This window comes from Sciurus vulgaris (assembly GCF_902686455.1).
Source record: "Sciurus vulgaris genome assembly, chromosome: 8".
NCBI classification, from domain to species: Eukaryota; Metazoa; Chordata; class Mammalia; order Rodentia; family Sciuridae; genus Sciurus; species Sciurus vulgaris.
The window spans coordinates 91,770,574-91,795,794 of NC_136468.1; the positions used below are offsets into that span (position 1 = coordinate 91,770,574).

General features: G+C 51.9%; 1 protein-coding gene across 1 annotated transcript in view; it reads left to right on the forward strand.

Annotated features, from left to right (window-relative positions):
• MINDY4 (MINDY lysine 48 deubiquitinase 4) overlaps positions 1–25,221 on the forward strand; it is a 112,191-nt gene that overhangs the window by 50,426 nt on the left and 36,544 nt on the right. The window contains exons 6-11 of the mRNA XM_079152351.1: positions 4,339–4,397; positions 10,251–10,357; positions 12,827–12,943; positions 14,236–14,324; positions 22,789–22,890; positions 24,451–24,514. Coding sequence (XP_079008477.1) covers positions 4,339–4,397; positions 10,251–10,357; positions 12,827–12,943; positions 14,236–14,324; positions 22,789–22,890; positions 24,451–24,514 — 538 coding nt within the window. The remainder of the gene's footprint in view (positions 1–4,338; positions 4,398–10,250; positions 10,358–12,826; positions 12,944–14,235; positions 14,325–22,788; positions 22,891–24,450; positions 24,515–25,221) is intronic.

Consider the following 25,221-nt stretch of genomic DNA (forward strand, 5'->3'; position numbering starts at 1 on the left):
ATATTCAACATGTTTCAACATCACCATCATATTCTACGCTGATGAATTAATCATTGCATGACTGCATCAGCTGCCTGTTCTTTCTTCATAGTGTTGTCCCTTCTTATAATTTCCATTCCCTTCTAAAACATTTTCTCCCATCTCTCTAACTTACAGTGTCTCTTAGATACTTGCTCCATCTTCCTGAGTTCCTGAGAGCCCCAGGTGCTGTCTGCATCGTTCTCTCGTGTGTTTAAGGGTTTTTACTTTAAGCACATTTTCAGTGGACATTCGTTTATTTGTTGATTTTACATTGCTTTGGTTAGGTGCGCTGGCAGTGTCACTGAATTGGTAAAAATTCACGTTTCCTATATTCAGGATTCTTGGGTCCCACGAGTGGAGTCTATTCGAACTCCATTGACATTGGGTTCTGGTATTGAATTGAGTATGATAGACAGTAAGTGATCAATACCTTTATTCTAAGGAGTCGGTTTTCTTTTGTGAACTGTAATTAATCCAACCATGTGCCCAGTGTCAAACGTAGAGGACAGGGCACTTCCTGCCATCTGTGTCATGTTAAGAGTTAAGAGCTGGCGGACCCCTGCTGACGGTGTCCTGAGGCAAGGGCACTAAATACCTTCCCGAAGACCATGACTAGGGCTCCCAGTCCTTCAGAACCCCTCTGTTCCATGGTAAGTAGAGACCTCAGGCTTTGCCCGTGGGACAGATGAAGAGCCTAAAGCCCACAGAGGGTAAGTGACTTTCCCAAGGCCACATAGAGAGGGGAGAGCAAGGACAAGAACCCACGTCTCTGAGTGGCACTTTTTATTCAGCCAAGGACTCAGTCACTCCAGAATCGAGTCCTGATCCTGTGTAGGCCTGAACACGCTGCCCTGGCCCTGGCCTCACTGTGGGGCACGGAGGGGAGCTGGAGTGGGAGGCAGAGATCTCAGAGCAGGGTGTCTGCTGCCTGGCCCCCGGGGACTTTCTAGATGGACACTTTGACACACATCTCTGGGCGTCTGCACAATTATACTTTGAAAGTGTGTTTTGAACCCCTTGATTCTTTTTGTCATTGTTCATAATAGTGTTCACTCAAAGGCAAGAACATGCTTTTAAACTGACCTTCTAAACTCAAAGCTTACACCACAAAGGGACACATGAAAAGAACAATAAGCAGTCTCCATGGGTGAACGTCACTTGAAGGCTCCTCTGGGGCAGTCTATGGGAAACAGGCACAAAGCTTCTAAGCTGCCCTCACAGCTGATGGATGGCCCTCTGGGTGGAAGTCTTGTGATCAGGGAGAGGCCCCGCTGTTCCCTCAGCCAGGGGCACATCATCCCCACCCTGTTCATCATGGCTTGGGGCCACCGGCCTGCCCTCAGGAGCCCAGGAAACACTAGGGAAGCTTGCATTTTATCCCATGGAAGCTTCTAGGCAGGAGAAGGACGTGCAAATTAGAGGAGAGAGGAAAGTGGAGTATTCAAAGCCAGTGGTCTCAGCCTGAGTCTTGTCTCAGTCGTGACTTGAGTCTTGAGAACTTGTGTAAGTCACCAAGCTTCTCTGAGAGTCACTTGGGCATTCAACACCCATTAGTGGAGCATTGGCTACATGCTGAACCCCTTGGACTTGGGAGGCCAAGAGAATCCTGTCTTCCTTCTTGGTGACTGTTCTTACCAGGGGTTTTACTTGCTCCTCGCTGCTGTTGCAGATTACCAAATGCAGTGGCTTTACACGAGCATTCATTATCTCACAGTTCCAGAGGGTTGATGTCTGAGGTGGGTTCCACTGGGCGAAAGTCAAGTGGCAGGGCTGACAGGGCTGGCTGTTCCAGAGCCTTCTCACCCTCTGCCACCCACCTGTACTCCTCTGCCTGTGGCCAGTTCCTCCACCTGCAAAACACAGCTCTCCTGTCTCTGCTGTTACCACCCCGTCTCTTCCTCTTCTGTGTCCCATCTTCTGCCTTTTTTCTTTTAAGGACCCTTGTGGCTACCTAGATCCATCCCCATCACAAGATCCTCCACAATCCCATTTGCAAGATGGCTTTTGCCCGGCAACATTTGCAGGCTACGGGGATGAGGACGTGTGTGTCCTTGGGGGCCAGTCCTACTGCATCACGTCCTGTGCAGTTTATGTCTGTTCGTTGTACACATCCAGGTCTCCTCTGGGTGGGGAGGTCAGCCTGCTAACCACACACGCATGCGGGGAGAGTGAGTGAAGAAATGAATCACGGCATGCTTTGGAGTTGAGAAGGAAGGAGGGAACATTCCAGCTGGGCTTTAGGGGATTAGTATGAGCTGGTCAAGGGCATTCTACGTGGAGTGAGCAGCTTATGAGAAGGTATAGGGGCCTGGGCGAAGGTGTTCTGCACAGAAGAAAAACAGGTGGAGTACAGTTGCCCATAGGGAGATGAGGCCAGGCGGGAGGTGGCCAGGTCATGGAGAGCCTTGGAGGACACCCCCATGGACCAGGTTTTGTTTCACAACAAAGCTATATGTGTGGTAGTTACTGTCATTCTTAAGAGTCATGGTTTGAGTTTATACCTGTGCTGCCATTTATTTGCTGTGTAATCCTGGGAAAATGACTAAACTTCTCTGAGACTCTGAAATATCTGCTTCATAAAGCTGTTCTGAGAAGCAGATGAATTTTGAGGTTTGCAAAGCACTTAGCAGAGTGCCCAAAATAGTGAAGGGAGACAGAAGGGACTGGTCATTCTTATTACGGTTTTTTAAATAAACATAATTATCGTTGTTAACGGTGACAGTGGCCATGATGGGGAGCCTTTGGAGAATTGCAGCCGGGTAGCAATGTCACGATCAGACTTGCTTTGGAGAAAGAGAACCTGGGGAGCCCTGGAAAGCTGAGGGGTGAGCCACACCAGTGGTCAGAAAAGCAGCAAGGAGGTTATTAAAATAATCCAGGTGAGAGATGAAGGGGCTGAGAGCTTCGGTGTGTTCCGGGGAGACGCTGGTGGACGCAGGTGTCCATGAGCAGGCTGCCCCGGATGTTCCCTGCCTGTATTCAGTCATTGAGTACTGCTGCCACCATGCTCACTTTTTTGACAGGGACACTGAGGTTCAGCAAGGGGATGGTGCCTTGCCTTAATCTCCAGATGAGACGGTGACTGAAGGGACAGGCAGGGGCCTCAGGTCCCCAGGCTTTCGCTGGGGAGCAGGTGGGACTGGGAGAAGTGGGGTGCAGAAGCTTCCGGTCATGTGCAATTCAGTTCTTCCCAGAGAGTGGTGGGCTCCCCTTCCACACCCCCACCCCTCCATGTCTTAACCCCTCTCTCAGCTCATTTTTCTACCACTCCCTGTTAGGAGCACCCATAGGATCCTGGAGGTGTTGGCCTTAGGGGATTTGGGGTTTGGAATGGAGGAAAATGGCTTAGCTGAGTGGCGAGGTCTAGTGGAGGGAGGATGGAGCTGCCTTGGAGGTAGGTGGCCAGAGTAAAAACCAGCCCAAGAAAGCAGGAATCCAAAGCAACATGTGCTCAGGGTTGAGGACTGGACGTCCTCTGTGGTCTTCCATTCACACCCTTCATACATCTTGAGGAGGAAACCGGTTCAATAGAGTGTACTGTGGCAAGATTGTTACTTCAATCATATCTGACCCTGCACGGATGTTGGAGGAAGAGATATTTCAATGCCACGTTCAAAAGAGCTGTCATTTTGAAACATAGTGAATGGGTTTTCAGAGAGTGATGTAATGTTATTTTTAATAGATCCTTTAAAAAATTCTTTTCCTTTAGTGTAGATGGATGCTTGCTAGAGGAAAAATTAATCCAAGGGAGCAATCATACAGGTGGACCATGTTAAGAAAGCAAAATTCAAGCGTATCCTTGAATTTGCAAATCAGAATCACAGGGAAAATTTTCAGGTAACAGAGATTCAGGACAGGTTCCTTTAAACACATGGGTACATTTCAGAGTTCTTTTACACGTGGCACTTGGTGGCCTTACAAGGATACTAGGAGAGAGAAAACAGACAAAAAGCTCATAGATATTTGATGAAAAAATTCTGTGCAATGATTACAAGATCTTAATCTTTTTATGTGTGTTTCTTTTCCTGTGGTATCATAGTGTTGGCATTCAGTACTTGGCAGGTGTCAAATTGTAGTTTACTGTCCTGTGTTGACAGGTGTGGGTACTTCTTTGCAAGAACATGTCATTGACAGGCACCTTGGGGGCCATTTGGTGTCATCCACTTGGAGCCTGTGCTGAAAGGGAAAGCCACCAGCTCAAAGCACACTCTGGAAAGAGCCCTTCACTGGACCTCCATCCAGCGTTCCTTCCAGTCTTCTCTGCTGTTTGTATTTCACTGTCATTCTCCAGCACATTGACATTATCTGTTTTTCCAGGAAAAATCAGCTGCTGGCGTCCGACAAGGTGGATGATGACCTGGGTGCCCTGCAGCTCGGTAGGTGCGGCCGGTGCCTCTGAGGCCACATCACAGTTCCTGCTGATTTCTCTGCCTGGGGTGGTGGTTGGTGGGTGCCCCCTCCTGGCTGGGGTGGGGGCTCCTTTCATCCCACCTGACCTCAGGGAGCAGGGCTAGGCTTCTCTCCTCTCTGGATGTCTTCTTCTACTGCCTGAGTTTTTCTCCTGGAGAAATCCTCATGAGAAGGCTGGTCACTTCTGGGTGCAAGCTGGGGGTGCAGGGAGGGAAGCCCGTTCTGCATTTTCTTTTAAGGCTATTCAGAACCTACTAAGGTTTTCATGAGACAGTTCATGGTCAAAATATGAGTATCGCTCTGCCTGGAGAGGTTCATCTTTTTTAAAGTTTATAAACAAGGGGGAAGGAGAAGGAGAGGGAAAGGGGAAGAATGAGGGAATGAAATGAACCAAATTATCCTAGGTGCACTCTTGAAAATGCACAATGTATTTTAATTTTATGTATAATGATAAGGCAACAATTTAAAAATAAGTAGATGGACTGGGAGTGGAGGTGCATGCCTGTAATCCCAGGGACTTGGAAGGCTGAGGCAGGAGGATTGTGAGTTCAAAGTCAACCTCAGCAACTTAGCAAGGCCCTGTCTCTAAATAAAATATAAAAAGGGCTGGGGATGTGGCTCAGGGGTAAAGTACCCCTGGGTTCAATTCAAGTACCAAAGATAAAGAAGAAAGGAAGGAAGGAAGGAAGGAAGGAAGGAAGGAAGGAAGGAAGGAAGGAAGGAAGGAAGGAAGGAAGGAAGGAAGGAACAAAGAAAGAAATAGAAGGAAGACCATATAGAGTAGAGGAAGGGACTTGGGGGGACAGGGAGGAGGGAGGAAAAGGGGTAGGCCTAGGGACTGGAATGGAAAAAAAAACTGTGTTATATGCATTTGGACTATGTCAAAATAAACCCCACTATTATTTATAATTGTAATGCACTAAAAAGTTTATAGACACATTATCAAGGTGTGGAATACAAATACTGAAGCGTGTAAGGTGCGCACACCTTTAGCATTCAGCCCTGGGCGTTTCACGTGTGGATACATCTGTTCAGCTGCCCTCTGAGGTGGAGATAGGGACCGTTTCCTTCCACTCTCGTTTTGAAGCATTTTTTCTCTCTTTCTGCAATTCTGTACCCTTGAAGACTGGGGCTTGGCAAAAGCCACTGTAGAACTAAGGACAACAGGCCAAGAACTGGTCGGGAACGGGTGGACTCCGGTGCTGCTCCGTTTGCTCTCTTCCTGGAAGCTGGCCGGTTACCTGCTGGGCCATTCTGGCCGAGGAAACCTGCTCTCACATGCTTTTCTTCTCCCTTTTTTAAGCACTCCCTTTTATGCTGCAGGAAGAGAGCAATGGCCCTTCAGAAGTGTGAGAGTGCGCCCCGCAGCCTGCTTTGATCCAGTTGAAAGCCAGGGGCAGGCTGCTGAACAGCACAGGCAGGGCTTTGTTTATTCTGCTTCACTTTCTTCAGAGGTAATGGAGCCTCTGAGTTTTAATCAGCAGAAATGGCTGGTGGGGATCATTGGGTCCTACCCAGGAAGGGCACGTTTCTGTACATGGCTACGCAGAGTGAAGGATGGAGCCAGGAAGCCCTGGCATTCGAAGCCTTCTGGGAGGTGCTGTACTTGAAGATTTTCCAGTGAAAGCCACTCACGTTTGAACCCAAAGCAAAGCACCTCCCAACCTTCAGAACCCAGAGAGCATCTATTGGAAGGAAGGCCTTTAGCAGTAATCAGAAGCCAGGTGTTTGAAGTGTGTGCACGTGTTTTTCCAAGGGAGGCAGACAACCTCTCTGCTACTGACTCAGCTAGAGGTGTAGAAAAGGAAAAGGAGGTAAAGGGTAAGAGACCAGGGGACCCGGTCACTAAGAGAGTTTATTTATTTATTTACTTATTTATTTTTTAGTACCAGGGATTGAACCCAGGGGCACTTAATCACGGAGGCACATCCCCAGCTCTTCTGTTTTATTTAAAGACAGGGTCTCACTAAGTTGCTGAGGCTGGCTTTGAACTTGTGATCCTCCTTCCTCAGCCTCCTGAACTGCTTACAGGGGTGTGCCACCGCACTGGGCCCCACTAGGAGAGTTTATGAAAGAGAAAAGTAGAGAAGGCTTGGGGGTACAGCAGTAATAAAGGAAAAAAGTGTTAAATTTTGTTATAGGCATGCCATTCCCTTCCCCACCCCAATCCATCGTTCTGTGGTTCAATTCAGTGAACTTCTGTTGGCAGCTCCTTGCCTGCCAGGGTGTGTCGAGGCTCCACTGAAGGCAGACGGTGGTGAGCGAAGGAGACCATGCTTTCTTGGAAGGCAAGGTTGGATGGGACAAAGGAGGAGAGGTGTCTTCCCACGGCAGCGCATGAAGCACATGAAACAGTGTGCTTAGCTGCTTCAGCAGACATGGAAGCCAAGTCCTGTGGTGGGTTCTGGAAGTTTCCATAGTGAGGTGGCACTTACACTGAACTCAGAAGCATGGGAAGGTCTTGCCACATAGGCATGGGGCAGGAACTATGCGGGGAGGTGGAGAGAAAAAGAGGTGGGGGAAGGGAGAGACTGGAGGAGAGTGACCTGGAAAGAAGTGGGCATTTGGTTGTGATGAAACTAGAGAAGACTGGGGCAGGTAGACAAGACTAGTGCTATGCTACAGGGGTGCACAGGGAATTGCTGGGCAGAAAGGAGCCCTTGAACATCTTCGTAGCTCTATCTAATTTTGATGTAGGATAGATTTTAAAGTAAGAACCTGCACACTGGAGACTGGAGAGGGGCTCTTGGGAGAGTCCAGAGGTGTGATGAGGCCCCTATTCTCTTTGGGAAGACCTCTAGATATTTCAGGGTTCTGCTCAAATACCACCTGTAGGGATTTCCTGGCCCTTTATGGCAGAATTCATTGTCTCGCCCCTTAAACCTTGCACTCATTCCTATTTCTTCACTTAACCATATTATGCTACAATTTGGCACTGTCTCCCTCTGGGCAGGGGTGGCACCTTCTTCATCTCTGCACCTCCTCTGCCCTTCATGGTCCCTGGCACATCAGCCATCTGTAAAACACTTGAGATATGGATTCCTATAGTAGTGGAAGGAGGAAGGTCGGGGACACATCCAAGACATTCTGGAGGCAGAATAATCCAGAGGCAGGAGCAGGGATGGGTGGGAGAGGGCTGTGGTTTCAGCCTGGGGCCCTGGTGGAGGACGTTGGGGTCCTTTATAAAATCAGAGCCCGAAGGATGGCTGAGTTTCTGGTGTTGGGTGCTTCCAGAAAGTATCTTGACCCACTAATACACATGTCATATTGAAATAGCTCATACAGGAGAAGAGCTGCATCGTCCATTCTCCCTGTAGAATCCAAAGAATGAGCATCATTCTCCTTGGTATCTTTCACTCTTACTTGAAATGCGATCACACACACATACATATATCTACACACACACACACACACACACACACACATACAATTTTTATTTCATTTTTTTTTCCTCCAAAGGGTAGATAAAAAATGTTAGTTTGGGAAAACAAAACCCCTTGCTTTTTTTCAACCAGACATTTATATGAGAACCTTAAAAATAGCATTTGCAAACCACTGGCATTTGCAGCTGGTTGAGTCTGCTTAGCCAACATGTCATTCCGGAGTGCTTTGTTTTTCCCTTGCACAGCGGTCTCGCCACATCTGGGCCTGAGGCCTTCGATGTGGTCCTGACCCAGCTCCCTGCACGGGGCCCGTTCCTCCCTGCGGAAGCCAAGAGAGGCTGCCCGCTCCCTCCTGCCTGGGCTTCATGGAATCTGCTTCCCTGGGCTCCCAGCCTCCACCCCCCATCCCTCTGTGGCCTAGGGAGAGCATGTTTCAGACTGGGCCCCCTCCCTGACAGCCCCAGACTAAACAGAGGCCTCCCAATAGACTTACGTGCTGCCGCTTCTGTGCTGCAGGAAGTAGCCTGGCCCGGTGACCACCAGGAGCCCTTGGGGGCCTGGCAATCACTAAGGTTACTCTGCCCCTCTCTGGGGCCCCAGATTCCCAGGGTGGAATTAATCACAGATCTCTGTTCTTCCAGCCAATAGTCTCCCTGTCAACCTCTGCAAAATTCCGACCATCAGCCTCCCTTCTCCCTCTTCCTTTCTTCCTGATTTCCCTTTATCTCCACCCGCCACAGTTTCAGGAACTTCCTCCTCCAGGAGCAACCTTTGCTCAGGCTTTGCCTGTCTCTTTTTTGCTTGTGTGTGTTCTCACGTGTGTGGTGCTGTAGCTGTGTTGTGTTATGAGCCTCGTGCGGTCTCTGACCTCTCCTTAGCACCATGTTCTTAAGAACCATTCCTGTTGCTGGGTGAACATCTGGTCTTTAGTTCAGGTTCTTCTCAGGGTAGCTTTTATAGAGATTCCAACTAAGATGGCTTCTCATTTAAATTCATCTTCTTATGTAAATTCCAGACTTCTTTTTCTTGGGTACTGGGGATTGAACTCAGGGACATTTGATCACTGAGCCATATCCCCAGATCCATTTTGTATTTTATTTAGAGTCAGATTCTCACTGAGTTGCTTAGCACCTTGCAGTTGCTGAGGCTGGCTTTGAACTCGCGATCCTCCTGCTTCAGCCTCCTAAGCTGCTGGGATTATAGGCATGCACTGCTGCACCAGGCTACTGTCTCCTCATTCGCGTGATTGAGTCTCAGGAGTTTGCCTTGTGCTGTGGCTAGTTCTCCCTTACAGGAAAAAAGGAGCCTGTAGCAGAAGATATAAGCTATGTGTTGACCTGTTGACACCCCCCACCCCACAAATAGGCCACTCTGGATGCAAGTGTAGGGGACTGCATTCATAGCGCCTCAGCCTTGGCAGCCCCCAGGAGCCCATCCTGCTCAGCTCTGTCCTGCTCAGCTTGGCCAGCACACTTGCCTTGGGATGGTTTCTCCTTGGGTCCTCTGTCTAAGTGCTCTGGTAAATGCAGTGGCAGCAGTGGGAGGGCCACAGGGACCTCACACAGCCAGAGAGTTACAGGTTGGGGACGCCAAAGACTTTGGCAGATACTCTCAGGGCTAGTTTGCTCCAACAGTAAGAGGACTATATCTGGAATCTGACTTAGCATGGCTTCTGGTTGGAGATCCCGGACGGGCAGGATGGCCTGCGTTTATATCCTGTCTCTGCCACTTCCCATCTGCCCAACTTGGGGGTCAGTTACTCTCCTAAGCCTCAGCATCCTTGTCTGTCAGTGGAGGTATTAATTTTATTCTCTTGGTCTGAGGGTGCAGCTTAGTGGTTGAGGCTTACCTGGAGTGCACAAGGCCCTGGGTTTGATCCCCAGCATTGAAAAAAAAGAACGATCCCCTTATAGGGCTATTATGGGGGTTAGGTGACACAATTCAAGAGGCCAATAATGTAAAGCACAACAGTGATGAACTATTACTTGTGTTATTTTTTTCCAGAAATGTTACAGTTTCTTTCCTAATCCTGTCCTCCTCATGTGTGTTCTCAGGGTTACAGCCTCGTGCATGGTGCCTGCTCTTTGTAAGACTGCTGCTGAGCTAGGTTTTTTCTTGGCTTGACTTGGCTTGGTGGCTCAGGTCCTAGGCACTCGACTGGTGCTATAGTTACATGGCGCATTTCCTAGTGAACCAGTCGCTAAGTCTCACTCACCAGCATCCTTGTGGCATAACCAGGGAGGGATCGTAACAAGTACCAAGGTTCCTCTTGATCTGCTTTCTTCCCCTCTGTTGAAGCCCTGAGGCCCCTACCAGAGACTGGGTTGGAGGAGCCATCCTAACCCCCAAACTTTCTCCAGACTTGTCACACACAGCACTATTGACTTTATGTTCTGTCCTCTGTGAGTCATGACATGGTCTATTTTTCTCCCCCAGAGGATGTGGATGATACATTGATACAGGAAGAAGTCATCCTGTCCCCAGCCCCATCAGTACTCAAGCTGCAAATAGCATCAAAGCCAATTGACCTCTCTGTAGCAAAGGTAGGTGTCAACTCAGAAGTGTCAGGAGAATGCCACCTTAAATACATCCTGGTATGGACGGGGTGATTTTGATATTTTTAGCTCAGTCTTTCTCATTTTAATCTCTTGGTCATTGTTGAAATGGAATTTTGGGTGTGATGTAGAAGAAAACCTCACTCGCGAGGGTCAGGAAAACAGTTCAGGTCCTGTTCAGCTCCCTCTCCCTCCCCTGGATGGAGAAGGGTGGGCTATGCCCTCCCCATCCAAATACCACAGGATCCAGAGTGGCTTCACTATGCCCCTAAAGGGCACCACCAGAATGGGGTGGATTCAGGATAATTGTCCTCATGAGATTGGCTCAGATCCCACACCAACTTCCCATGCTGGACTCTGACTAGATCACAGTGAGGGACGGACTGGCAGGGCTGATGATTCACACCTAGGGCCTCCTGAAGAGGCCAGTGGTCACAGGACATAGGGAGGAGCTCCCTGGCCTTAGCAGCTCTCTGCAGGGCTGTCCTAGACTCCTCACTGTGCTCAGCTACCAGCATGGCCTCACTGCTCCCTTGGCCAGAGGCTGTCCTTCATGAGCCTTTCAGCCAGGATCCAGGAGGAAAAACAGAGACTCCTGGGGACACAGCTGGCTTTCTTCTCTTCCCACTTACTACAGATTGACTCAGAACACAGGTCACACAGCACCAGATTTTGTTAGAGGTTTGTTCTTTCCTTCCCCTTCTCCTTCCTCTGTGCCTCCCTCTCCTTCCCTTCTCAGAGGGTGGAGACACAATTCAGTGATGCCAAAGTGGGGAGTAGGTGCTCTAGCCTTATAACCACAAGGAATTCTTTGCAGAGAGTACCCCCTTTTGGAATCAGACCTAAAGACCACCCAGCAAGATCATCTCTAAAACCAATGGGAAAAAGGGAGGCTGACAGAGAAGAGGGCCCAGGACACACAGCCTCCGTGGCAGGTACAGCCCAGGATTGCAGGCTGTGGACCACACCGTGCCTAGCCTGAAGCCATCACTCTGTGGCTAAGAGAATGAAGATGAGGCTTAGCCAGAAAATCCAAGTCTCTATAGCTGCTAGTTTCTTGAGAAATGAGAAACACAGTTCAAACACATGGAGGATCGTAGCTGGCACAAAAGGGGAACTGGCCACGACAGACGAATTCACACATTCAATGTGTCATTGGCTCACATTTGGTGGCACAGATGCTTCTGCCATAGAGATTTCCTCACACTCAAGGAAAGAAATAATCACCAATTCTAGTCGGAAGTATTCAGAGTCTATAGGAAAACCCCGACCTGAGAGTCGGTCAGGGGTGAGCTGGAGAATCTACCCGTGGGTCCCTGAGGCTTCAGGGTCCCCTTGGATAGAAAACTGTGGCCATGAGAGGGCTGTCCACAATGGGTTAGGGAGGCTCTGCCTCCCCCTCTGAGGGGCAGAGGGGTGGAGAGGGATGGGCCCTTCCTGGGCTGTGGACCATGGAGCTTGGGTTGATGGGAGGTGAACAGTAAGCTCAATATCATCTAGAAATCTACAGAAGACAGAACTCTGAAAAGCAAAAGGGACAAAAGGGACTGCTGCCTTGGGGGTGGGAACCCCTTTTTGGGGTGGTGGGGTGTTTGAGCAGAGTTCACTGGGGATCACTCATAGTGACTCTAAAGGGCTAGACAGTATATATATATATATATATATATATATAATTTTTTTTTTTTTACTTTGCATGCCCTATGGTCTTTGTTACAAATACTCTTCTCTGACGTAGTATAGTAAAAGCAGCTGTAGACAATATGTAAACAAATGAGCACTGCTGCGTACCAATAAAACTTTATTTACAAAAAATGCAGAGGCCAAATTTGGTTTGTGGGTTGTAGTTTGCCAACCCCGTACCAGAGCCCTGGTTCTCAAACCTGGCTGCAAAATGGAATCATGTAGGAGCAGTTTGAAAAGTACTGATAGTCTGGCAGGGGAGGTGGCTCAGTGGCAGAACCCTTGCCTATCATGTGCAGAGTTCTGGATTTGATCCCCACCATTAAAAAAGAAAAACAAAAAAACAAACAAAAACAAAACAAAACAAAACAAAAAAAAAACCCAAGTTGCTGATACCAGAGTCTCTCACTCAGGAATTCAGACTTAATTGGGGTCAGGTTTGTCAATTTCTAGTCTTTTCTATGGCAGTTCAGAGGACTTCTGAGATCCCTTGAAAATAAAAGTCTTTGTGTCTCAAGGCCTCTGTAAGGAACCTACAAAGATCTTGGCCCAAGTCAGCAGAGCCTGGTTTGGCTTACAGAAGTTGCAGAAGTAAGACCCTAGGGCTGGGTTTCTCTTCCCTCAAATATGCAATATGCTTGCAAAATAAAGAGAACCCTACTAGCGAAGGCACTGCCCTGCTATAATTCAAGCCCAACTCCTGTGGGGAAGTGAGCACCGAGCACTGTAGCATTGTTTGCTTTTAAAACAGCCAGTAAGACTTTCTTCTCTTCACAGGAAATAAAGACCCTTCTGTTTGGTTCTTGCTTCTGCTGCTTCAATGAAGAATGGAAACTTCAGAGTTTTTCCTTCAGTGACATAGCTTCGTTAAGATATGGCATTGTGCAGAACAAGGCAGGTGGACCTTTGGATTCTCAGGGGGCTTTCTCTGGGTGACCATGGTCTGGGTGGGGACATCACCCCTCTGGGGTAATCCTGCGAGCATTGGCTGGTCTCTCCAGGGCTGGCCACTCCACATTGGCCAAGGTGTCACTCGGCGCAGGCCCTTCACCGTGTGGCTGGTGGGGTGAGACCTGGAAATGCAGACCCTCTGCTTAGCAATCCTTCTCACTGATACCCACTTGCTGTGAATGGTGCTGTGAGTGGTCCCTAGTGAGGGGAGCGGAAGGTGGCCCTGGGTCTGCTTGGGGGCACTGCAGGGGCTTTTTTCAGGCTGAGCCTTGAGAAAGGCTCAGGAGAAGGAGTGCTCTAGGCAGCCAGGGGAGGGGAGGCTGTATAAAACCCACTGAGGCTGCAGGAAGAGGCCCAGGTGTCAGGGCCACACAGCAGGTGCATGGAGAGGGTGCAGGAGAAGCCAGAGGATCGGAAGGAGACGATGGCAGGCTTCACACTCATCCTGGATGTATTTCCCCTGAAAGGCCCTGAGATACTCAAGCTCTGGGATCAAGAAACTGCCAGAGGGAGCAGTGTGACTATTCTGTGGATTGCTCCTGCCCCATGCTGCCCAAGGAGGAGCCCCAAGACCTCTAGCTCTGCCCCTCCCTTGCAGGGTCAAGCTCTGCTTGCACTACCACTTATAGGACATCGCTCACTGGTTGCTCTGACAATCCTTGAACCTGGATGGGAGCTGTTCATGCTGCTCAGTCCCACAGACCTTTGCCAATGTATTCTGGGGGCCAGGCCCCATGGGAGCCCTATGATGTCTACAGGGAGAAGCTCCTCAAGAACCCAGAGACAGATGGGAGGGAACAAAGTAGCACCTGCTGGGGTGCTGAGGTGGCCCACAAGCTGAGATCACATAAGCAGATGCTGCTGAAGGGGCTCACTGCTAGCTGAGGTAGTCAGGGAAGACTTCCTGGAGGAGACGACCTTCAGGATAGGTCTAAGGGTTGGGAAGACAATTGTATGGGTTGGGGAACCCGTATACATTGAAGCATTTCCTGGATGACTGGAACCCTGTGGTGACACCTGGCTAGTGTGAACAGCCCCTGACACACTGCAGGCTAATCCTTCTTCCGCTCTCTTTGCCTCAGGGTCAATAGTTTGCAGACAGTCATATGTCAGGCTCCTGTTTGCAAGGGAGCAGGGCAGTGGGGGCTGTAACCTGGGGCTGGGGGCTGACGGGGGTGGAGCAGAGCTCAGCCTTGGGCCCCTTGGCCTTGGTGGCAACACACGCTTCTCTGCAGGGCGGCCCCTGTGGGGTTCTGGCGGCGGTCCAAGGCTGCGTGCTCCAGAAACTCCTGTTTGAAGGCGAGAGCGGGGCAGACCGTGCACGGTAAGTCAGGGTTCATTCTGGCAAATAGCTTCCTTTCCCAAGGCTTCTCTGGAGCATCCAGAACAAACAAGCAAGGAAACGTGTGTGTTCCCTGATATTTCCTGTCTCCTGGAGGTCAAGACAGGAAGGGGTCACTGCAGTGAGCTAGCAGGGTGGCGCTGGCCCTATTAAATAGGACGTGCGGGCATTTGTTTCTGGGGGCGGGAAGGATTGGGGGGTGTCCACATGGTAAGCGCTGCTGGATAGCGTGGAAATGGGGCCTGCTGCCTCCTCGGAAGGCCCAATGCTGTCCACACCCACGTCGATCTGCTGACCCGTGACCAAGTCCAAGGCTCCCCTCCCTCCCACCTTATCTCCCCTCTGCCAACAGCCAGAACCGCACATTCCAGTCAGCCACACAGCACATGGCTTCCTCTCCCTCTGGCTGCTTATTTCCCATTTTACATGCTAAGTGTTTGCACCTGGTACCCCATCTCATCCTCCGTCTTCCAGTGCTCAGTGCTGGAACACCTCTGTGCAGGCTCCAGGGATGCTGGGGAGAACCACATGCATCGCTCCTCCCCACAGATGCATGGTTAGGGGACTGTAACCCTGTACCATGGTTGGTGCTGAGAGGAAAGAATGGGTGAGGTCCTGGCTGATGCTGGAGGCTGGCGCAGCCTCCCGGAGGAGGCAGCAGTGGTACCATCTCCTCCTCGCATCCCAGTTTCTAGCTTACAGCAAATCACCTCAGAGTTACCCCGCTTCTAGCATGCTCTTTGTTTTTCCTTTTAGTTGAAAATATTATATATACAATTAAAAGGCATTTTAATCTTACGGATATCTGGAGGAGAAACAGAGTTCCTGATTCCCCTTCGCATGCATCCTTGAACACATGTAATTTCTCCAGAGAGAAAACATCCCCAGTGCTCCCCGGGAGTCCCCCGCCCAGATGGCAGCCCAGGTTACAGTGCAACGGATTCCAAAATCATAACTTAGCTTTGCAGTTCCTGAACTTTATTAAAAGATCTTTGCTCTTCGAAATGAGCATTGAAGAACCTTTAAAAAAGAAAAATAGGGTTAGGTCTAGGTGTCGTGTAGCTAACGGGGCCCACTCCCTTTTACTCAAGTTCAGGTGCCTGGGAGAGATGCTCCCAAGAGGGAACTCAGCCAAGCCTGGCACTCAATTGAGACTCGTTTTCCCAGCACAGACGACTTGACCTTGACAGGGTCCAAGTGAAGGTAGCTTTTCACACGTACCATCTTATAATTTTTCTCATAGTTTTACAAGATAATAGTCAGGTGATTTCTGTTGAACCAAAAGATTTCTGGTGCCTGCTAAGCGCTGACCACAAGCACAGTCACCACAGCAGGATCACACCCCTCCTCCTGTGTCTCCTCGATTCCCACCCCGGTCTGTCCAGCTGCTCCCGTCGGTGCAGGGTCGTTCCCCTCTGCCTGCTCTGGAAGATTGGCCCAGCAACATGCTGTGGACAGAGACCCTGCACAGTCCTTTATGCCCAAGAGTGTTCCTGACGGGGTGACACCAGCGAAGTGAGGGTCATCTGACTGGCTTCGAAGGGTGTAAGAGCTCTGTGAGCACATAGCACCTCCTTCCCGCCCCCTAATTTGCCCCTGGAGAGCATGTGGAGCACGCCTACTAGGCATTCGGCAGGGATTCGGGGCCAAATGATAAACTGGGTGGCCTTCCCCTTGTGGCGCTTATGATTGAACAGGACAGGCAGTGGAGGGGGACATGGAGGCTGCTAAGGGTTCACCCAGATGTGAAGGTGAGCGCAGGCTTCCTGCAGGGGCACACTTTAATCTTAGTGGTAGGCAAGGGAGGAACACAGCCTTGGATTCCCCACCACACGCATCCCTGGACACTCCTGTCCCCACCCCTCATTTTCTTCCCCTCTTATTGGGCGAGCACCCTCAAGTCCTCCCAGGTCCGCAGGCCTATGTGCTCAGAGGCTCTGCCTGCTAGCTGCTCTGACCGTGCATCTTCCCTGACACCCCAGTTAGGATAAACCTATGCCCTGCTGCTGGTGACTCCACCACCAAGAGTGTCCTTGTTCCTCCGTGCCGTTACCTGTCCGTGTCTGCCTCCCTTCTCCAGCAGAGCACAAGTCCCATGAGAACAGGGCCCTTCCTGGGTTGCCTGCTCTACAGCGTGTCACTGGCATGTAGCCCAGAGCCTGGTCCACGGGAGAGGCCCTCAGGATTTTTGTTGAATGAACACATGGACAAATGAATGAGCTATCCAGACAAACAGGGAGGGGAGGCAGAATGGTATTCCAGTAAAGAGAACAAGATGTGCGAAGGCCTGGGGGCGGGGGAAGCACAGCCTAGCCTGGGGTGGCCTGGTAGTGTTTGGAGGGACAGGGTGAGACCTGGGGCTGGGGGGTGGGATAGGGCCCTGGCTGCCAATGGGCCTGGGGCTACGATCTCAGAGCCAGTTTACAGCCTGTTTTGGAGCCTGTTTAGAGCTCGGGGAGATGTCCCATGACTCATTTCAGCCCAAAGCCCCTTCTGAGTTGCTTTTGAACTTCAGCTTTGACATCTCGGGGAAAGTCATGGATCACTTCCCAGCAGTCAGGATGTAGCATTTAAGTAGGAAGGGCCCATTCTGCCCAGGACATAAGGCTGGCTTGATTCCTGGTCGCCCACCACCCCACCCCATTAAGGGATGCAGAGGTCTACTCTACACCAGAGAGGAAGTTGGGGCTTGGAAGGCAGAAGTCCCTCTAGCTTGGGGAAGCAGGGTGGGCTCCAGGTACAAAGAAAACCCTACCAGGCTGTGAGAAGGGATGTTCTTTTCTGCCTCCCGTGCTGGCCAGTCTGGTGCCTGCTAAGCACTGACCGAGGCCTCACTGTCTATGGACAGGTGTCTGTTGATGCACCTACTAGACAGTTCCACCAGGGCTCTGCTGGGGAAGGACGGGGCTGGAGGAATGCCACCTTGGCCTCCAGGGCTCCCTGTCTGCTGGGAGCTGGAGGGAGGAGCTGGGCTAGCCTGGTTAGCAGTCTTGGAGGTCAGGCTGCTTGTGTCTGTGTGTCCAGGGCAGTGGGGCTCAGTAGGCCAAGAGGTGCACGGGGAGGAAGAGGGAAGTTGCCACTGGGCTTAAGTGACGTGTGAGGGTTGCACTTTGTTGGAGGGTTGTGTGTGTGTGTGTGTGTGTGTGTGTGTGTGTGTTGTGTGAGTGTTGTGAGTGTGGGTGTGCCCAGTGGGAAGGAGCCGTCTGGGGGCTCAGCGGGGAGGCAGCCCTGGCTGTCCTGGAGGAGACCTTTGCCAAGCAGCTGGTCAGGGCCGCCTTCTCCTGGAAGTCTGAAGGATTCATGCTGTGGAAGATGCCATCACCTTTTCCTGGGGCCTAAAAACTCTGAGTGCTGCTTGTACCCACCCCCAGACCCCGCATCCCTCATCTCTGCCGCTCCTAGGCTGAGCACACGGTGTGCTCCCTCATACCCAGTGACAGGGAGGCATGGAGCTTGGCTTAGTCCCTGCACTTTCTTAGGACACTGAAGGGCACTCAGGAAGAAGTGTGGATGGGATGAGCTTGGAGGTCCCAGAGACCCTCTCCCTGAGCCAGTCAGGATTCTCCTCCTCCTGGTTGGTGGGCTGTGGGCAAGGGGTCCAGATGCCCTCCTCTGCCCTCCCACCTGCATCTCCTCCTCAGCTCCTCTCCCTGGGCCTGTTTCAGGGGCTGGAAGGCAGATAGGGCAGGAAGTGGAGCCCTCCTGGGACTTGGTTAGGCCAAAAGCTGGTGGATGAGGGTTTGCCTGGGTCCAGGCCAGAACCCACAGGAAGTCCTCATTGCCAAGTGGGCAGGGGTGTATCCCACAGCGATGGATACCCAGGTTGGGGGATGGAGCGGGATGGGGGAATAGGGAGGTGCTCAGGACCTGGATTATGGGGGGATGAGCAGGGCCTCACTTTGCCACCCATGAGTTAAGAATAGTCATCTCTGGCCTCAACCAGACTCAGAATGAAAATACAAACAAAATTTTCAAGGACTGTGCAAGTAAGACTGTTGAACTCGGTTGACCATGGAACAGATGGGGAAACTGAGGCTCAGAGAGGGAGAGATGCTAGCTCAGGGTCACCCCGAGCACCGTGGCAGAGCTGAGACGGCCTGGGAGCCCTGTCTGTCACATCACGCTGCTGTACCCTAGAGGCAGCAAGGGTCAGAGAGGGTAGGACACTGAGGCTGAGTGTTGGGGGTTTGGAACAGCTGACAACTGGGCATCCTCTGGATTCAAGGGTGGCTCTGCTCATGAAGGGGTTGTTGGCAGAGCCTGCCTGTTGCCCTCATTTAGAAAACAGTCAGCACAGCAAAAGAGAGTAATAGCAGAGTACCTGCCCCGCATCAGCGAGGGTGGCATGTGGCAGGTGCTCAGGGGCCACTCTCCATCCCAGCTTCACAACTCTCACTGACCTATTTGGACAGCATTTACATGGACAGTTTCCTCCACGGCATGTGCTGGGCTGGCCTTGAGGCTTTTGCCTCTCCCTTTCGACTTGGAAATTCCAGGATTTCAGTAATAATCCAGCTTTAAAAATAAAAGAGGCCAGTGCCTCTGCTGTCTTAGGGACACTGCCTCCCTGTGCACTGGGTCTGCGGGCCTGGGGGACGGGAAAGGGTTCTGCGGAAGAGTAGCAGAGGATGCGCTGGCACCTCCAGGGAAGCCATGCTGAAGTAAAGGTTTCTTGGCAGCTGGGCTGTTTTCCCGCAGGACTGTCTGGCTTCATTAAGACTCATCTATCAGGAGCAGCCCGCCTCTCTGCCATCAGTCAGGCAGAGCTGGGCAGCAGGCCTCAGTGATTTTCCACTCGGGGAGGGCTGGGGCGGCTGGGCTCATGGGAAGGGACGGGCTCTCAATGCCCGCAGGCCTGGAGAGGGTTCCGGAGAGGGAGGCCCTGCAGAGGCCACCACAGCTGGTGTGGTGGTGGGGAATCAAGGATGTCATCCTCTTGCTCCCACTTGCCCTCTGAAATGGAACTGAAGGCTCAGAGAAGAGGAGGTACTTGCCCTCCGCCCTCTGGACATTGGTGGTAGTGCTGGATTTGTAACTCAGGGCCTGTGGCCCCAGGCTGGCCATCTCCCTGCCTCCTCTTGACCCTGGGAGGGGGTGAGAGCAGGGACTCCTTGGGCCTGCACACATTGGCCAACTTTCTCCTGAACTCCCCATAGACTCTGTCTACACAGGCACATCTGAGTGGACAGGTGAGGCTATTTTGAGATAATTGGGGTAGAAATGCGTCTTCCCTCGCTGCAACACTTGGACAAATTCAGGATGTACTGTGGCCCTGCCCACCCGCTCCCTAGACGAATCTCTTCATGCTGCACTTCTCCTGGAGGAATTGGACTCTTAAGGAAACTCCGGCTGGCCTAAGAGCCTGGATAGGTGCCAGATTGCTGGTAGGAGCATGGCAGATGGGTGTCAGCTGCTCAGGCCACACAGGACCTCCACAGTCACCAGGGTGTCCCCATGAAAGCTGCACCAAGCCGTCTGGTGAACAGAGTGTGCATGGTGCAGACTCGGGCAACTTCCACTGTCACTGCATGCGGGACACACAAACTCAGCCCTGTCAACGTGAGGGCAGGTTACGTGACAGATGGCAAGACTGGAGGATGTCAGGGGCATCTGACTCAGTGCCCACATTTCTGGGTGGGAAGGGAGGCCAGGGTGGCGTGGGGCTGCCCCAGGCCTGTAAGTCAGGAGTTAAACCCAGGTCTCTTAATTGCTGACCGCTGCACGCCCCAGCTCTGCTCTTTGCTGGAAAGCCACGTCTCAAACGGAAGATGGGGAAGGCCCAGGGAAGGGTGCAGAGGTTGGAGAAGTTACTCCAAAGAAGCCAATGGAAAGAATGACTTAGGAGTAGAGACAGGTCAGAGCGGCTGCCAGCAAAGCCCCCAAGATCAGGGAGCTGGATCACCTCAGGAGTAAGAGCTCTTGGCTCCCTCCCAGGGTCAAGAGGAGGCAGGGAAATGTGTTAGACAGTCTCTGAGGCAAAGGGACATCAACTCCTGAAACCAAGTGCCCAAGACAGCTGGTTCTGCCTTCCTGGCCCTCCTACCTTCCTTCTTCAACACTTATTCTTTCCCAGTTCTTACCAACAGTATGACCTTGGATAGATCAGGTAGTGTCTGGGCCTTGGTCTCCACATTTTAAAAGGGGATAATAATAGGTCTTACGTAATGGGTTGTTTTCATGATTTGATGTCACGATACATAACACATCACACATACTCAATATGTGTTGGCGTTTTATATTAAATTAAATTAAATTAATTAATTGTTTGATTTTTTTTTTTTTTTTTTTTTTGAGAAAAAGGGAAAAGAAGTTTTATTGCTTTGCTAGCAAAGGAGAAATACAAGGGATTCCTATCCCAGAGGCTGATTCTGCCCATCAGCAGGAACGGGGGCTTTTAAAGAGGTGATTCCAAGGCTGCATTCCACATGGTCTCTGTTGTGTGTTGGCCTATTAGACCTTCCTTGTGGCTCCACTGATGTTTCTAACGGAGGATTACCTGCTCCAGTCGGTGGGCGTAGAGCACAGGGTTTGAAAGGGCTTCCCTGGATTTCAGATGTGAGGTTTTCCGGCACAGGTGGGACCCACGCCTCCTTTGTACAGCTCCTTCCCAGGCTACAGGTTTTACTGGGGAGCGCTGGCTACGCTGGGAGGACTGTGTTGGAAGAGGTCCCCTCCTGGTACACACTGTGAGTAGCCGTGATGGGGCTGGAGGTGGGCAGGAGGGAGCAGAAAGGCTGGCAGGCACCATCTGAACAGCTGAGCTGTGGACAGGGCCCCAGAGGAGGAGGGACGTGAGACCGGGACGTGCAAGTAGCAGAACGTGGCGGGACATGGAATGAACGGGAGCTGCAGGGACGACTGAGGCCGCATCCGTGGGTTCTGATTCCAAAGAGACAAACATCCACTTCTTTCTCCTTTGTCCGACAGGCTCTGCTCTCCAGGCCCCCTTGTCCTTGGCGTGGCCTCTCCTGAAACCTAGCACAATGTTTTCTCAACGTTGTTTTCCTGGTCAGCGGTGACCCGGGCCAGGGCTCCCGATAGCTCGGGTCGTCCGGTTTGGCGATAGCACCATAACCATTTCCTGTGAGGAACACGATGGGCTTCCTGAGCCCGAAGGACCAAGCGGTGTGCTGGGTCATTTCCCTAAGTAATTGAGTGCCCGTCTCTTGGCATCTGAAGGGCCTCCCGTGGCAGGAGCTTGGTGCCAAGTTCACGCGGGATGCTGCGAGTCCCCCCTTCTGTGGACTCGACCCAAGCGGGACTTGAGGTTTTCACAAGGACAGTAATAATAGGAACCACGGTACCAGGTCCCATGTCAGGAACCTCCCAGATATCATCTCAGTTAAAGTTCCATTGCTAGCCGGGAGGAGCGACTGTCATGGCCAGTTTCTGGGTGGGGAAACTGAGGGAGCCCATGTCCTATGACCTCTTATTTTACCTTAGTGGAGCCACAAAGCCTGTCTGTGGGTCCCTGGCTCCATGTCCCAGCCCCTGGTCAGCAATGGCTTGCGGCTATGTCCTGGTCTCCTGCTTCCCTTCTGCGCTGGACAGGACGGGGAGATCCCAGGACTCTTTCTCCCTCACGCACGCTGCGGTTTGGAGCTCAGCTGAGATTCGGTGATTGGAAACCTGGAATCCCCCACTCTGCACTCCTCTGACCCCCAGCAGAATCTTCATCAAACCCTCTTGTCTGTTAGGAAGAGAGAACCATTCCCACTAACTATTGGATGAATATAGAAAATATTCCCAGCATGCAGGAGATGGCCAGACAGAGGTTTAACAAGCCCTGGAAATGTCAAATGGAAAGAAAGGTCTATATTTGGTTGTCTCCCATCCTCCCTCTCGTTCCTTCCACGCACCAGGAACCTCTTAGTCACCATTTTTATTGCAAGAGAGCTCTGCAATTTGTGTGTGTGTGTGTGTGTGTGTGTGTGTGTGTGTGTGTGTGTGTGTGTGTGTGTGGTGCTGGGGATTGAACCCAGTGCCTTGTACATGCTAGGCAAGCCTCTACCACTGAGAACATCCCCAGCCCTTTCTATATTTTCTTTGGAGACAGTGTCTCACTAAGTGGACCAGCCTGGCCTCCAACTGGCAATCCTCCTGCCTCAGCCTCCCGAGTATCTGGAATTTCAGGCGTGCTCTGCTGGTTGAAGCTCTTTTGTGCCTAGACCGTGCCACATCTGCTCTCCTGAACTGCCAGCACTCCTCCAGGCCCAGCCAGGCCTCCTGGGTCCCTGCTCCAGTGCCTCGGCGGCCTCCCCAGTACCCCACTCCTGGGCCTTCCCTCGCTTTCGTCCACAGAGGGCCTTCCTACCGGGCTTGGCCATGGAGTCCCCTGTCCCTGGGCTGCAGTGGTCCTCGGGGGACGGGGGAGAAGAGGAGCCATCTGCATGGGGGCTGCCTCCGCGTGTGCCCTGGGCGTCAAGGCTTCCCTTCTTGTCCGCAGGCAGCTGCAGCCTTCAGACGCCCACAGGACCCGCTGCCTCGCCCTGGCCATCGCGGACATCCTGTGGCGGGCTGGTGACCAACGTCGAGCTGTGGTCGTGCTGTAAGTGGTTCTGAGGCCACGTCACTACGGTGGCTGCTGGCATGCGGCAGGCCAGCTGTCGGGGGCTCCCCTGCCTATGGGGTGTCAGGACCACGTTTTCAGGGAGCCCCGGGCCTGGCCAGGCCCCAGACCCTCTGCCCGGCTCTGCCGACAGCCAGGGCTCCAGCTCCCACCTGGGAAGGCGTGCTCCCGTCTGTGTGGCCTTCCTCCCCGGAGAGCCCTGGGAACCTCTGGAGAACCCGTGACCCAGGCACCCACTTCCCCTCCGTATTCCCAGAGGCCTCAGAAACGGCCCTGTGGGTGGACCCAGCTGCTCTTCCTAGTGCCCAATTTCACATCCACCGAGGAGGAGCCTCAGAGAGGTGAGCAGGGGACTGTGGAGCCCAGGCCCTGACCCACCTCAGCTCTTCCCTGTGGCCTCCCTCTGGCCCCACACAGTCCACATGGCTGGCTGACTGGCTCTTCTGCCTGACCCGTCAGAGTGGAAGCATCACTTTGTCCTGACTGTGTGGCTTAGCTTTAACAAAGGAGGTAATTCTGGGGGCCAAGGACCACACTCTGGGGTACACGTTGGTTACGTAGCCTAGTGCTTATGAGAAGGGACTCTGAAGCTGTTGCCTGTTGGCTGTGTGACCTTGGGCAACTGACTTAACCTCTCTGTGCCTCATGTTTACTTGTTTAGGAAATGAGGATGATAGTAATGATTACTTAATAGGATGGTTGTGAGAACTAAATGAGTCAATATAAATAAATGATAGGTAATAAATGTAATAACATTATTTATCTGAATCATTTATCACTATAACTTGGTGGTAAATAATAAATGTGAAGGGCTTAGTTTGATATAAGTCCCTTTACTTAGGACAGTGTCTGGCACACACGAAGCATCACATAAGTGGAGGTCAGGTATCCGTCACTACTGTTGTTGTTGCTCTTTTGTTACCATGACCTGTCTTTTGTACCCGTGTTCCAGGAAGCTTATTAACCTAGGCCTTAGCATCTACGCAGCAACCCTAAGAGCAGATGAGGCAGGAATTGGACTCCTCCCTGCTCCAGAGATTCAGAAACACAAGCCCAGAGAGGGAAGGTGGCCGGTCCAGGGTCACACAGCAGTTAGTGATACAGTCAGTCCCAAATCCAAGCCCGTGCCACACTGGTCTGCACACCGAGGGAAGTTACCCAGGGGGATCACAGGGGGAGGCTCCAGAGTCAGAGCCAGGATCCCTCCCATCAGTGGACGCCAGGGCCAGCCAACATTCCCCGTCCACAGGCCCTGGTCAGTTGTGGTGGGAAGCAGTCTTCCCTCTGCCAGGATGTGGGTTTGGTGGTTCCAAGCCCAGCTCCCACTCTTTCGTTCCATTCCCCCTGCTCCCCATGAGTCCTCTGGACCCGGGCTAGGGGATGAGTTCCCAGCAGGGAAAGCCGGGACCCCTCTGGCTCCTTCTGTCCTCTGCAGCCACCTTCCATTTGTCCTCATTGGAAGACACGTGTGGTCTTGGGCTGGCCAAAGGCCACGTCTTTTCCTGGCGGAGGACTCACGCACCTTCCTTTCCTTTTTAGGGCTTCGGGAACCGAGCAGTTCAGTCCAACGGGGAAATACAAAGCAGATGGAGTCTTAGAAACAGTACGGCTTTCTGGAAAGTTATCACGCAGCCTTTGGCTTTGTTTGGGGACTGTCTCCTTTCCCATAAGTAAATCCTCCCCCAGCTGGGGAAGCCCGGGCCCTTCCTGTAGCTCGTGCCCACCGCGCACACCCCGGGGTTGGGGAGGGGCAGAGGCATTTGGCTTTGGGGGTGGGCTCCTGCCAGAGCTGGCTCTGCGGCCTGAAGCCCAGTGATTCTGTCACCTCGGGGTGCTCAGGCCCGGGGTCCCCAGCAGCCTATACGCAGCACCCTGGGCTGAGCCCCTGTCCTCCAGGGTCCCTCTTCCTCTTTCTGCAGGCTCTTTCCTAGGACCTTTGTGGGAGGGTGTTGCAGTGGGGCCCGGCTGCAGAGCGGGGCAAGTCAGCAGGTGGGGAAGGACTTCGATAGCATGGAGCTCTGGCCATGAAGACAGACGTCAGTGAGAGTGAAAAAAATGAGAGACGTATGGTTTGTTATTTTGAAAACATGAAAGCAGTGAAATTAAAAAAAAAACCTGCAAAATTTTCTTTCTTTTCTTTTTTTTTTTAATAGTACCAGGGATTGAACCAGGGGTGCTTAACCACTGAGCCGCATCCCCAGCCCCATTTTGTATTTTATTTAGAGACAGGATCTCACTGAGTTGCTTAGTACCTCGCTGTTGCTGAGGCTGATCTTGAACTCACGGTCCTCCTGCCTCAGCCTCCTGAGT